The sequence below is a fragment of the Melozone crissalis genome, unplaced genomic scaffold, assembly GCF_028551555.1.
Source record: "Melozone crissalis strain CALT ecotype California unplaced genomic scaffold, PUWL_Pcris_2 ptg000016l_1, whole genome shotgun sequence".
NCBI lineage: Eukaryota > Metazoa > Chordata > Aves > Passeriformes > Passerellidae > Melozone > Melozone crissalis.
In genome coordinates, this window is record NW_026535794.1 from 111660 (window position 1) to 125708 (window position 14049).

General features: G+C 44.2%; 1 protein-coding gene across 4 annotated transcripts in view; it reads right to left on the reverse strand.

Moving 5' to 3' along the window:
• SMARCD3 (SWI/SNF related, matrix associated, actin dependent regulator of chromatin, subfamily d, member 3) overlaps window positions 1-14049 on the reverse strand; it is a 70099-nt gene that overhangs the window by 31607 nt on the left and 24443 nt on the right. For all 4 annotated transcript variants that reach the window (XM_054274327.1, XM_054274328.1, XM_054274326.1 and 1 more), the window contains 2 exons: window positions 3644-3861; window positions 537-579 (listed from right to left, as the gene is read on the reverse strand). In XM_054274327.1, the coding sequence (XP_054130302.1) occupies window positions 537-579; window positions 3644-3852 (252 nt within the window). In that variant the 5' untranslated portion in view covers window positions 3853-3861. The remainder of the gene's footprint in view (window positions 1-536; window positions 580-3643; window positions 3862-14049) is intronic.

Sequence of the window (14049 nt, forward strand, 5' to 3'; positions counted from 1 at the left end):
AATGTTTAGAAAGGAAGTAGAAGATGTAAGCACTGAGGATCAAACATAGGCAGACACCAAAAGCCAGACATATCCCCAGGGATAAGAGAATTAGTAACTCCAGACAATACCGACCCCTCGGACTCTGTTGTTTACACAGGTTCACTTCAGCCCTATGGTGACACAACCATAAAAATCATAACCCGGCAGCTGCACTGGGCCAGCCCCAGAGGTACAGCCACTCTTGGAGCGGGCTTTGGGCAGGCTCAGCAAGGAGCAGGAGCCGTGCGGAGCCCCAAGGGCCGCGCTGGCAGCCCAGCGCCGCGGAGCCTCCAGCAAGCGGCAGTGCTGGCTCGGCTAACCCAGGCGCGAGGCCGCGCAGGCCGGGCTGCTCCGCTCCCAGCCCCCAGCCCAGCCTGCTCTCCACTTGCACCCACTGCCTACTTACTTTTTAATTAGATTTTTAAACAAAAAGTGAAAGAATTTTCTAAAATTCCTCTAATTACACTAAGATGCTGAACTGATTGTGAAGGGAATAGGAAATGAAAGCGACTCACCCTCTGAGGGAGAATTTTGTCAGCCATCTTCCTCCTCTTGGCACTGTACATTTTTTAAAGAAAAAAACACGTTACCATGGTGACAGATCTAGGAGTAACGAGGCCACCTGCTAAATTATCCTGACATCTCCACATGCTGGTGCACAGCTGTGCATGCATCAGCAAAAGGGTCTCACCCATGCCCAGGACCTTGTACCCCTTCTCTCAGCAGCCTGGGGAGGCAGTTAGGTAAGAACAAATCAGGGCTGTCTGTTATGCATCCTGGAAAGAAGTCTGTAAGTTCTTTGATCACAGCATCTTGTGTGGTGCAGGGCGGCAATACATGCAAGTGCATGTGCACACACTGCTCCTGGGCACAGATGAGCGTGCAGAGCACAGTCTCACATGTGGCGTGCACAGACACACCTACGGTGTGCACATCTCAGTGGCTGAGAGCCTGCAAATGGCACATCAACCTGTTCAAACAGACAACACGCATTTATTCCATCATGCCCAAAATTAAGTGCTGAAGAAACACATACATGTGTGTGTATTTCATATGATGTATGAAAACACACACATATTCACATCCTTCCTTCATATGTACATACACACTTGTTTTACTTATCATATTTGCATGAGCGATGGATAAAGGGGGAAGACCTTACATTGCCACATTTCTTCATCTTTATGAACACAGATGTGGGAAGATGTATGTGTGCCTCCAGTGTGTATACATACTGTGTCCATACCCATACATAGGCACATTTCTATAGCTATGCTTTTAAAAATATACTTGTACTCGTGTCCATAAAAACAAATTTGTGTGTGCCTGAGAAATGCTGCTGTCAGGAAGATTGTCTTCAGATTCTAAGAACTGATCACGCCCACCAAACCTGTCACCCAGCTTCCTCTAACAGGGGCCAAGAGGGAATTCAGGTCCCATCTCTTTAACTTGTAAGGCCTTTATCTTAAGCAGGAGATTAATCACTCTGTCTGTGAGGGACAAATGAGAGAAAGCAAACCAGCTGCTGCCACCCTGCCATGTCACAAGGACCCCCCTCCTTTTCACACTGCAAGTCTGTCATCAGCCGTGTCCACATAACAGCAGTTTCCACACATTGATGTGGCATGGTCTCTTCCTACATTTGTTAATAATGAGCCAGGGCTGAAATGCCAGATTCTTGAGACTCTTCCCCATGCCCACATAAGCCAAGGCTGGGGAACTCTTTGTGCCTGGAGGTACAGTGGACAGAAAGTTCAGTTACACCCAATAGGTGTACAATGTCCCTTTTAAAAGTGTAGGAATAATGGGAATGGAATGTCACATGGTGTGAAACTGCAACACCTTCCACCGCTCACAGAATGAAATCTGCACTGAAACACTTCACTGAATCTGGAAGCAAAGGCTGAGCAAGCCCCAGCCTCCCAAAGGGATTGGGATATGCATGAACCTGCAACAACCCCATAGGCTTGCAAATAAAAAGCAAGAAAAAAACAAAGCAACATCCCCCAAGAATTTGGATCTCAACCAGTTCTTCAATAATTTCTTACAGAAATGAGATTTTTGTCTCCACCGAACCTGCCAAGAAAGGACAAGGGCAACTTTCTTGGCCCATGCTAGAAAACATGGAACTGATTTTCCCCCCAGAATTGGACCCAAGGTGCCAGAAAAGTGTGCCTGAAAAACACATAATGGAAAACCACAGGGAGGTGGAAATGAAAAAAGGGAAAACAATCAACACATTAGTTGAAGGGAAGGCACGGCAGAAGAAACAGAGAAACTCTCTGAATACCCAGGCAGCACTGGTGTGAACTGGACTCAAGGCAGTGGAGATCACTGCTGGCTCTCAAACTAGAAACACTGAAGTTAAGAACAGGGGAGGGGAACTTTCTTCTGTGAGTCAAGCCACCAACTTTTATCAAATACGGTCCTCTAATGCTCCCTGGCAACTAGTTAGTGACTAAAGTTTACCTTAATTATCCAGCAGGGGCAATTTGTCAGGTTATATCCACCCTAGGACCTGAAGCATGGGCATTATTTTGTGGCATTATTTCATGCAGTTTCTTGGAGACCCTCCTGGGAGGTGCCACAGAATGTGCATTTTGGCTGGTGCTGGGAAAGGTCTCCAAGAAGTACATGCACTGCTTGTGCTCATGTGCTGCACTCACACACATTCCTTCTGTGTTCAACCTTTTTCAATTGTAATGTATTAATAGTCTCAAGATCAGCGTCCTTTCCAGATGCATCCCAGACACAAGCATTCCCAAATCTGGCTTGCTGATCCAAGGTATATAACCTGGACAGAGCAGGGCTCCTGAGGAACTCAGCTCAGGGAGTCATGTTTTACCTACAGCTGGATTCCCTGACACCACCAGAACACTGCCTGAAGCTGTATATACATCTATAATGATTCTGCAAAAGGTAGCCCACACAGATGACTGCACGCTATGTGCATGTGGACCCCACTCAACACTCAAGACTGATGAGGTCTAATGTGCTGCAAAAAGAAATTAGTTAACCTATTTAAGAGAGAATGTATTCAACAATGTGCAAGGTGGGCATATTTCAAAAAGAAAGTTCCACACAGAAATCCCTCTAATTTTATGAAATACTTCCAGTGCATATTTATTTACTTTGTATGTAAAAACATTTGGGATAACTGCAAGTTTTGTGACCTCTCTTCTGAGTGACCATAGTACAAGCATTCACATGACAAACCAAAGTTTTTTCTACCTGTGTCATATACAAACTATTAGGTTAGCCAGTCAGAAATCAGAGCAACTATACAGAACAGGCAACAAATAATACAGTAATTGTACTATATTAGAAGAGAACTGTTCATTAATTCTAAAGGCTAAACATACTCAACAAATTCATGGCCTGACAAACCTGCAAAGTAAAAGGAGAATAACTACAAAACCAGATATTATTAAAGGTTGGTTTGTTGAAGACCATTCACAAACAAAAAAAAAGGTAAAATTTACTAATGTTTTCCCTGCTTAAAAAACTGTCAGTACATAGATCTTCTGTCTTATTTGTTCTTAAAAGTCATATCTACTGCTAAACAGGTACCATCTTTGTCTCCTCAAATTGTCCTGCTGTGTTTTCTTTCCAGAACACTCACCTCCTAGCCCGGTTCTGAGTAGCTTGCTGCTGCTGCTGCACTTGCTGCTGCACCTGCTGCTGCTGGACCTGCTGTGGTGCAGTGCGTTTTCTTGTTGTTTCCATCACAGTCTGGGGCATCCCAGGTCGCACCGAGGGGCTTCCGACGTACGGGGGGCCTGGAGGACCCATGGGAGCCCCCTGATGGGGCATTCGAGCTCCTGATGGCATCCCAGGACGCTGGAGGAAAAGCGAAACACAAAGAAAAGCCAGCTTGGTTCCCCTTTCTGCAGCTGCCAAGACATTTGTACATGATGCGACACAGGCCCCAGCAGATTCCCCGTCTGACCACCCCGACGAGCACCAAGCAGCAATACAAGGCACGCGAGCTCTGTGACTGGTGTATCTTGGATATCATGAAGAGGTATTCAGGGATAAAGTAGACAGGAAACAGGGAGGCAAAATACTAGGCTGGGAAAACACTCAGTGGTCAATAGCATATCCAGACCAGGTTACAGCTGAAAGCTCTACTTTCAGCCCGGATGGGAACAGCCCATGGCAGCGCCACGCAGTCTGCACTGGAGCAGCTCACTGCTGCTGCGAGCACACTCCGCGGCATGCGCTGCACTGCCGAGCAGCACCACAGTGGAGCAGCTCACGTGCTGCTGCGAACATGCTCCCGCTGCATGCGCTGCACTGCCGAGCAGCATCACAGTGGTGCAGCTCACTGCTGCTGCGAGCACACTCTGCTGCATGCGCTGCACTGCCGAGCAGCACCACAGTGGTGCAGCTCACTGCTGCTGCGAGCATGTTCCTGCTGCATATGCTGCACCGCCGAGCAGGCGGATCTGAGCAGCGGCAGACAGAAACCAGCACAGGCAAAGCACCAGGATAAACATTTCCCATTGAGAGCCTTCTACTTCGCCCACACCAGAGAGCAGTGTAAGCTCATAATGCAACACGAATCCTTTATAAAAAAAGGTCATGTCTCTGATCAAGCCTTTAAAAGAAAAAAAGAAAAAAAGAAATGGATGTGGTAGTTTGTCAACAGCCCCTGTAGGCATTCTAAAGCCCTGGCATTTATGTTGTCTTCTGCATGCTCTTGAGAGACACTGGGTCAAATCACAAGCTTAATGCTGCACAAGACACCCAGTAAATCCAATTCTGCATTCTAAAAGCTTATAGCCATCAAAGAAAACCACCAGTAAAATAATGACTGCCTGTAAAATGCAATTCAAAACAGAGAGATGAGTTTAGTCTCATCTGAGAATTATCAATATATATATGTCCACATATACACAAAAATATAGACACACATACTCTCTAGGCATTTGAACCAGGATGAAAATAAGAATAATTATACAGCAAAAGTCCTCTGAAAGCCAAGTCTCTCTACAAAGTCTTTTAAGGAAACCAAGAGGCACTGGCATCCATTATGGATAAACAATTGATTAAAGGACAGAAATGAGGCAAAAGTGATTGGTTCTGAAAACAAAAGAAAGGCACATGTAAACTTCTACTGGGACATCTCCTTTTCAGCATATTTAAAACAACCTGTGGAAAACAAGAACCAAAAAAGCCAGGAAAAACCAATGAATCAAAGAAGTTTGTTGGTAATGCTAAGTTATTCATGTTGACAAGGACGAAGGCCAGCTTCAAGAACTGCAGAAGGACTTTATGAGACAGAATGAATGCTTAAAAGGAAGATGCAAATGTAGTTCAAGGCATATTGAACTGAATTACAAAAGGGGAAAAAACAATCCAAGAATCACAGAAAAAGCAATGGGCCCTAAGCTGCTGTCCAGCAGAACCTTGTTTAAACAGACACTTCCAGAAAATATTGGTTCACTGGTTACTAGAGGTCGAAAAAATCACAAAGAAAAGAAATAAGAGCGGAGGGAACAGGGGATATCAGTGTGCCATGGCCATGCTGTGTCCACAAATGAAGGTCTGTATGCAGCCCTGGCTCCTGCAGCTCAGTGATAGCAGAGCAGAGCTGAAACAAGGACAGTGAATGGCACAGAAATTCTTGGCATATGGAACTACATCCAGGGAAGTAAAGGTAAATAAATACATTGTGACTTTTCATCTGGAAAGAGGTGATCCAAGGTGATCTAAAGGGGCATTTGCCAGAGCTCTGCAGAATCGTGTGTGGCCTGGGGAGGACAGTCAGGTATTGAGTGATCACGGCCCCTGCCAAAACAGCAAACCCTGGCCATCAGCAGAGGGGTCAGGCTCACAGACCACTGGAGGGGTGAGTTTGTCACACTGTGGGTATCAGCCTGTGGAACCCTCTTCCAAAAGGGTGCTAAGAACACAGAAGACACACTTGGCTCAATAGCTGAACACTGCGAAGTACTTGGGAGAAATACACCACTGGACTCCAAAATGAGATCTGTGCACCCCTGAGGGCATGCAAACCAGTCCACTGAGAAGAAAATATTTAGTGTACAGTCAACATATATCATTATTTTTAAAAGTTTATATCATCTTTATAGCATAATTTCTATGATTTCTAAATATTTATATATGTATTACAATAAAACATAGTTCTAAAAATAATTTGGACCCGCATCTCCAAATTAACCATCCAAAGCCACTACAGCTCCCAGAGCCCCAGCTCAGGGTCGTCCCTGATCACCACAAGTCTGAGATATTCCTGATGCTTGTACCTATAAAGGAGACTGGAGAAAGGAGAGGAATGGATGATCAGCAAAGAACCAATATGGGCTATAACTGGTACGGACAGAGAAGCAAGGCAGGAGGGAGGAGAGTCACCAGCACAGGAACCCAAGCAGGTGAATTCAGCAAGCGTCCATGTAAGAAAGCAATGGCAGGTGTGAGAGAGCAGCAGGCAGCAGACAGACCAAACGGCAGCTTTGTGCAAAGCTCCAAATGCCTTCTGCCATGAGCCTGGAGCCCCAAGAACAGCTGGAAGAGAACAGTGCTCTCTGTTCCCGTGTATGAGCCCCAACCCTCTGACCCAGGCAGAGTCAGCGGACAGAAACAGCCCAGAAAATGCTTCTCTCTTGAGCCTGCATTCAGGATCTGTCATCTGCCAGGCCACACACTGTGGCCTCCTTCCAGCAAAGGGCAGAGCACAGGGCCAGCTGCTGCCTGTCAGTCAGCTGGGGACAGCTGACAGTCACTCAGAAGAGCCCAGACCCTGAGCACAGCCCCTCTCATGGAGACTGACTGGCTACATGGATAAAACTGAAGGCCCACTTTGGTGGTGCTCCAAAGGACAACTTAGGGCTTGAAGAACAAGGTGAGCAAGCCAAATCTACTCCCAGTCTTGGTCTTATGTTTTTGAACTGCCTTCAGTTTCCTTCGTTAAGCACTAAAATAGAGAAACAGAGAAAGCACAAATACGAGAGAAGAGAGGCAGCTCTAGAAAAAGAACATTCGATCTCATCCCTTGACCACCTCATTCCTTCACCTGTTCTCATGTTCCTACCTCCGAAATCACTCATAGATAAAGTATTACTCACTATGCAACTGTCTTCCTGCTGCAAGCCCACCAGACTCCCAAGATACAGAAATGCTTTATCTATTTAAACTTTGATAAATGAAGAACATACAAGCAGTATCTCACCATACCTAAAAGCTTATTTTGCTCTCAAACACGTGTGATACAAGAGAGTGATTTAAATACTTCAAATTTTTTACAATAGTGACATTAAAAAAGAAAACTCTTCATACTAAAGAGTATTCCAATACCCTTATGCTTTTGAAAGATCTTGAAGGTGCATCTATCTACAGGTTAGGATCTGTCTCTCCCCCTCTTCCTCAGCAGGACAGAATCTATCATAAACAAGAAGCATCCATAGGAAACACTGCAGTGCAAAACAGCACTGATACATCCTCCTTCCTGGAAAATCACCTACCTGAGAGCCCCATCCCTCACCCATCTCTGTTTGTACCCACGGTCCTATCTCCTTTTTACCTCCATTGATTATATTTGCATGTATTATTCTGCACAACCACCTCACTGGACAGAGGGCAAAGCCACTGCTGGCCATAGGAAATGAGGAAGACCACAGCCTGTCCCCAGCTGAAAAGATGACTCTCACAGCTCTGAGAAGGTGAAGCAGAAAACAGAGCAACACAACATCAAGGCAAAGACACAAAGGCACACATTTCATGCAGGTATACTGGTCTCCAAGAGTTCTGCCGATTGCCTGTATACATGTGCTCTGGCTACAGCTGTTCAAACCTGAGAGTGCTGTCAGTGCAGCAGAACACCACCCTGACACCTGCTGCCACAGCCCTTCACTGCTGTCCACGGACAGCTTCCTAAGCCGTGTTTGGCTTGCCTGCTGTCCTCCTTGCCTGAACTTCCTGTCACATCAGAGCCCTGTCTCTGTCCTCTTTGGCATCCTTAAGTGAACTTCTGTCTGACAGCAGTAATGAGACAACACGAGAGCAGTGTTTTTCTATGTTCTTCTACTGCGGAGTTGTTTCTCAGGGGATGTGCATCACAGCAGTCAAAACACAGGAGAAAAAAGGAGTCCTGTCTGGACATACCAGTAAGAGGAAAATAACCTGGAGAACTGACAGATGAAAGAAAAAGAAAGTGTCAAGAAAAGTAAAGCAAGAACACCCACAAGAGGCCTCAGAAAGACTGAGCAGAGAGCCAGGAGTTGCTGCATTGCAGCTGAATGCTGAGCTGCACCTACAGCAACCTCCTGTCCTGACAGACTCCATCCACCTCAGCACCACACAGGTGGCTCTTACAGTCACCAGCTCTGTTAACAGAGACACTGACAGCTTCTGAGAATAACCACCACCACCAAGTACACAAAAAGCACATTTCTTAACTAAAAAGACCCTCCAAGGAAAATGGAGAGAGATTGTTTAAAAGGGCCCAGAATGACAGAACAAGAGAGAAGGGCTTCATACTGACAGACAGTAGGTTTAGATTAGAAGAAAATTCTTTACTTATGAGGGTCATGAGGCCCAGGCTGTGGCTGCCCCATCCCTGGAAGTGTTCAAAGCCAGGCTGGATGGAGCTTGGAGCAATCTGGTCTAGCAGAAGGTGTCCCTGCCAACGGCAGAGGGGTGGGACAAGAAGATCTTTAAGGTCCCTTCTAATCCAAATAATTCTATGACTTCTATAGGGCATAAACATAAGCAAGAGGAGATATCTGATGCTGTCTGGAACTAAGAATGAGTAACTAGAAGTACATGGAACCCTTAAGAAATTTAGACTAGATTGATACTGTGTGATGGCAACAAGTTTCTGACTGCACAATGGTTTCCCAACTGGATGTGTTGTTTCAAAATGGGCTCTTAGAAGTGCAACAAATAAAACTGGTATAAAGCTTCTCTCCTCCCTAAAAATATAGATGTTACTTCATGAGTTCCCCTTTTTAATGTCTATGAATCTTTTAGAGGTTTAGTAAGCTGAAACATCAGTATCGCAGTTCTTGCTTCCTACCATATTCACCTTCCTCCATTTCCCAAAAGCTCTTGGTCTGTAAGTCCAAGTGTTCCAGGTACCACACACTTTAATATAATATTCACAACAATCCAGAAGTCTTTAACCAGGAAAACATTCCATTTACAGAACTGTGAATTGGAACATGAGATTAAGTTCAGTTCTATTTCATGCATGTCTGTTCACAGTTCAGAATAATCTGCCACCAAGTTCAAGTGGTGCACTTGGATGCAACCAAAAGAAAAAACCCAAGAAAATCTTTGGAATTGAAACAAATAAACCTTACAAACCAGCTTTGAGTTCCACCACTCATCTCATCATACCACTGCTGTGATCTAATGTATAGAAGGGATTTTGTGTGAAGAGCTACCAGAATGTGCCTCTTGAAAAGTACAGCTTTGGGAGGGAGAGGAACAACAGACATCTGCAGCATCATGACTGGCTTGTAGAAAGAAGAAGCTGGTCAAGAGCTTGTTGTCTCTTCCCTTACAATTATCAAACAACAGTTGGCAGGATCAGATAATTCCTTATGCAAGATAAGCTGAAAAAAATTCTGACACAAAACACTGACTGCTAGAAGCTTAGTAGGGTTCAGGAAGATGGCACTAGACTAACATCCATAAATAAAATCCACATAGAGGCACTACACAGAGGGCAGCTCTGGGTCAAAAAGCTCCCAAGCTCCAAATCAGAGTATTCATATGAAGGATCACCAAGGTTTTGCCTTGTTCCTGCACTTCCATGCTGCCTTTCACTGCCCCCGTTCTACACGCAACACTGAACTAAACGATCATCTGGCTATTTTCACAGTCCTACAGTATTTTATTTTTTTTAGAAAGAGAAGAGCAATTCAAACATCTCACAGATCCACTGTATCCACACACCTACATTGTTTAACAAGCCCATATTGCACAAAATCACATTGATCTCAATTAAAGCCTTGACTAGCATTAATGATTTTATTCTCTTTGTTATGCATCAACATTTTTCTACTTGAAAGTCTGAAATCAGTCCATGGCTAGAAAAGGACAAACCTTCAATCTCTACCAGCAGCTTGCTCACATAGTTGAGCATTGTACAAGGTTTTCACTCTAGCTGTCCCCTGCAATTACCTTCCCAATCAAACTCCTTGATTTCTTCAGACTGCCCTACTCGCCCCAAGTACCTCCTTGTTGGCCACAGCGGGGAACATGCACTCAGCAAAGCAGTGTCTCCATTCCAGACCCCGTTCCCTGAGGATGCCCTTGCAGAGAGAAGCACGCAGGGAGCTCTGTGGTAGAAAGTGGAACAAGCTGTCCAAAACAAACAGTTCATGAGGCTCTTTTCTAGACATGCCAGTGTTAGCTGGCCATACTCTCTGCACCTCAGTATTGCCAGTAGTGATCTCTACAACCCTGTGACTGAGTGGGAGGAACAGTTTCTGTTTTAAAACTAAAACAGAAAACTAAACACACAAACTAAAAACACCTTTCAGTTTTGGGAAAATATCTTTAGTTTTTCCCATCCTAATAAAATCCCATAATTTTTATAATATACAGAAATATGAGTCCTTGAGGTCATGCAGTTCTTCCTCCTCTCTAAGAAGTACTATGAGTATCTCCATCATCTTTAATAGACGTTTACTTCTTTAACCAGTACCCAAAAGCCTCCAATGACAAAGATTCTTACAATTTAAATTATCAGTCTCTATACTTAGAGATTATAAATAAAACCAAAAATACCCCTATTCCCTCACTGAAGCCTTCAGAGGTGTCCCACTACTACTGCCCTCTGAGTTTCCAGTATTTTGGCTTTTTAGTCATACAGATTGCAAAACCAGAAAAACATTATTGTAAGTATATGCCACGGATTTACAATTGCTTCTGCATTATTTCCTGCCCCACCTTCCAATCAGGCTAACAGTTGATGTGATTTCTTATTAGTTAGACACTAGGCAGCTCACAGGACATCCAAGCCTTTCTCCTGAAGAGTGACATTTCATTTAAATCCACCCTAGGAGATGTATCAGGAGATGCAAAACTCATATATGAAACTCATTGTTTACCCCTTTTCTCCAATCACTGATAAATCTGTTATAGATCCTCCATAGCCATCAGACCTGTTGTTTAGTCTGCTCTAACACTGACGAGTTATCATATATATTAAATATTTGTTTACATGATGGCATGCTCTGACACTCTTCTTTCACAGCTGTAAATGCCATTTCATATGAGAGAGTTTATGTATTCACCATAAAATCCTAAGACCAAATTTGAGAAGTAGATAGCCAAACAAAAAGAGGACTGAGGATAAGGAAAGCAGTCACATCAGCGATATACAAGTTTGTATGAATTAGCAATCTCGGAGTGGAACTAATATTAAACTGTAGAGATTAGCAGGAACTATGAAATAACACCTATTACAGAAAATTAATATGGATAAGGACTTCTATTGCCACAGAGAGCTTCCTAAGCACAGCAGAGAGGACAAAGACCAAAATCACTATGGGAAAAAGAAGGTGATTTGAACTGACAGCAAGTACATTGTAAATACAGCTATGACTCCAGAGTTAAGAAAGGCACATAGACCTTTATAGGGGTATCTGGTGGATAAAAGGCAAGAAGATTGGCTTTGGAAGGAAGATAAAGTGGGAACAGGAAAAGGACACAGCAGCAGATGAAAAAGGTCAGAACAACGGGAGAAGAAAATGAACCTCTCAGCAGGTTCCTGTGTGCAGATGACACAGCCAAGGTCACCAGCACAAGGCACCAAGCAAAGGCTCCTGCAATCCAGTCACAAGAGGACAGATGTCTGGACAAGAGGTTTGACAAGACCAGCACGACGGACCTTCTCAAGACTAAACAGGCAGATACCTGTTTGAGTAAGAAAAAGACAAAACAGAAAGAAACAAATAAAAAAGCAGGGGAGGGAGACACAGGCAGGAACCATTTAAGGGATCCAGCCAGCAATGAGGCCTGCGGTAGGGACTAAAGGATAGAGGAAACTGAGGAAAGTAATGACCTGCAGCAAGACTAGTAACTCGTTCAACAAAATGTAAGGCAACAGCTGGACAGCTAGAGAAATGTCAAAAAGACTGCCTGAAATGTATTACTGGAGAGCAGAGAATGCATTGATAAAAAGATAATAAACATAAACGTGGTAACTAAAGCCATATTTGTCCATACAAATGCTAGAAAAACAGAGGAACAACAAAAAAGCACTAAGTACAGCATGAAGCCTTTAGGGGGGGGAATTCTTCCCACAAAAATGATGTGCAAGACGCTGATGAACCTGACCAGGAGTAAAAGCATACTAAAAATAAATAACTGAAAGAGATTTAACCTTTCTAAAAGCCCAACTGCTAGCCAGAGGTGTAACAAACTATCAAAGTCTCACAAAGGAGAGAATGAAGCATCCCACTTGAGACTTTTAACCTTTGATTCATTCACCTTTCAGGGGGATCCCTTCTGCCTGGCACAAATGAGGAAGAAGTCATCATCTCAGCTGGCAATATGGAAAAGCACAAAAGCAGAATCAGGTGCACAAGAGCAAAGGGCAAAGTGACCTTAGCCAAGGAACATATGTTTCCAGAAAGATCAAGTGAATCCAACAGCAAAGTGCCCATAAGAAATACTGCAGAATTATTCTGTTAATTTAAGTGTCAACAAAGAAAAAAAGATTTCTCACAACATTCTACCTCTGTTTGCTTCTCCTCATTTTTTGAGGGGGGAGAGAAAATAATTTTCAATAACCAAATTAAATAATGTTATCATAGAATAAAAAAATGAGGCATTTGGAGAAGAGATTGGTCCCTGAAATTAGAGCAGATTCTGACTCCAAGAAATTCCACTAAAGTCTGCTATGCAACTTGATTTTTCAATGAATTAATTCAGGTGTTGACACACTTTGGGTAGTAATAAAACAGAGGAGCCAGCGCTAGGCAAACTCAAGGTAATGGCTGGCATGGCACATTCTCTTATTTGGCAGGATACAGGGCCTGGAGAGATAAAATGAAATAGCTTTTTTCATCTTTTTAAAGTAATGGAAGAGTGACTACCCCAACTGAATGTGAGATGAGGAAAAAACTAAAGGAAAGAACAAACCAGGCATCAAAGCAGAACTAAAGGAGATAATAATGAAGGAAAGGAGAGGGTGATACAAGAGGGGCGCAGGCACCAGGACAACAGCCAAGAAGCCCCAGCCTCAGCAACAAGAAGCAGGAAGAGATATACAGATATCCAGGCTAATGCATACATTCAAGTAAGATGCCACTAGCAACAAAACTCCCAGGGCAGAAAAGACAGACGTTCCTGGCATCCAAATAAGTAATGGAAATGAGTTCTGCTATATTCATTCCAGTATAAATTAAAATTTTCCCAGGCTTAAGAGCCCTGCATGCCGCTTTCACACGAAGGCCAGCTAGATGTGGAATGAGCAAATTCCCATAACTATTTTTGCCACTCTTCTCGATACTAAGGAGGAGCACTGGTGTGCAAATGCCAAGGGAAACTTTAGAAAAGGCAAAATCATCCCATCTGCCACCCTCCCAACTTGCTCCTGGTTCTGCTCAGATCCAGCCATCACAATCCAGACCACCTTGACAAACCCACAACTAAACCGCTGCTACCACCTGCGCAGCTGCTCTCCGCCACCCCAAGCAGAGCAGCTGCCGATCCCGCCCAGCCTGCTCCTGCTCACTGGCACGGCACCACAGCACCTCTGCACAGCTCCCACCACCGCACAAGGCCACCTCAGAGTCCCCGGCCCTGCCACACCCACCACATCCAGGATCCAAGGGACACACACAAGAGCCTACACATCTGGAGTAAGCCTGAATCGAGGAGACAACTCAATAGCCTGCCTGGAGCCCCACAGGTTTCTATGACCTCTGTACAAGAGCCCCCACCTGATGTCTTAAAAAAGGTGTCACAGGAGATGCCAGGATCCTCAAGAAAGAAGGACTCGGGAATATCAGCATCCAAATAATATTACATTCCTTTGGGCTCTTT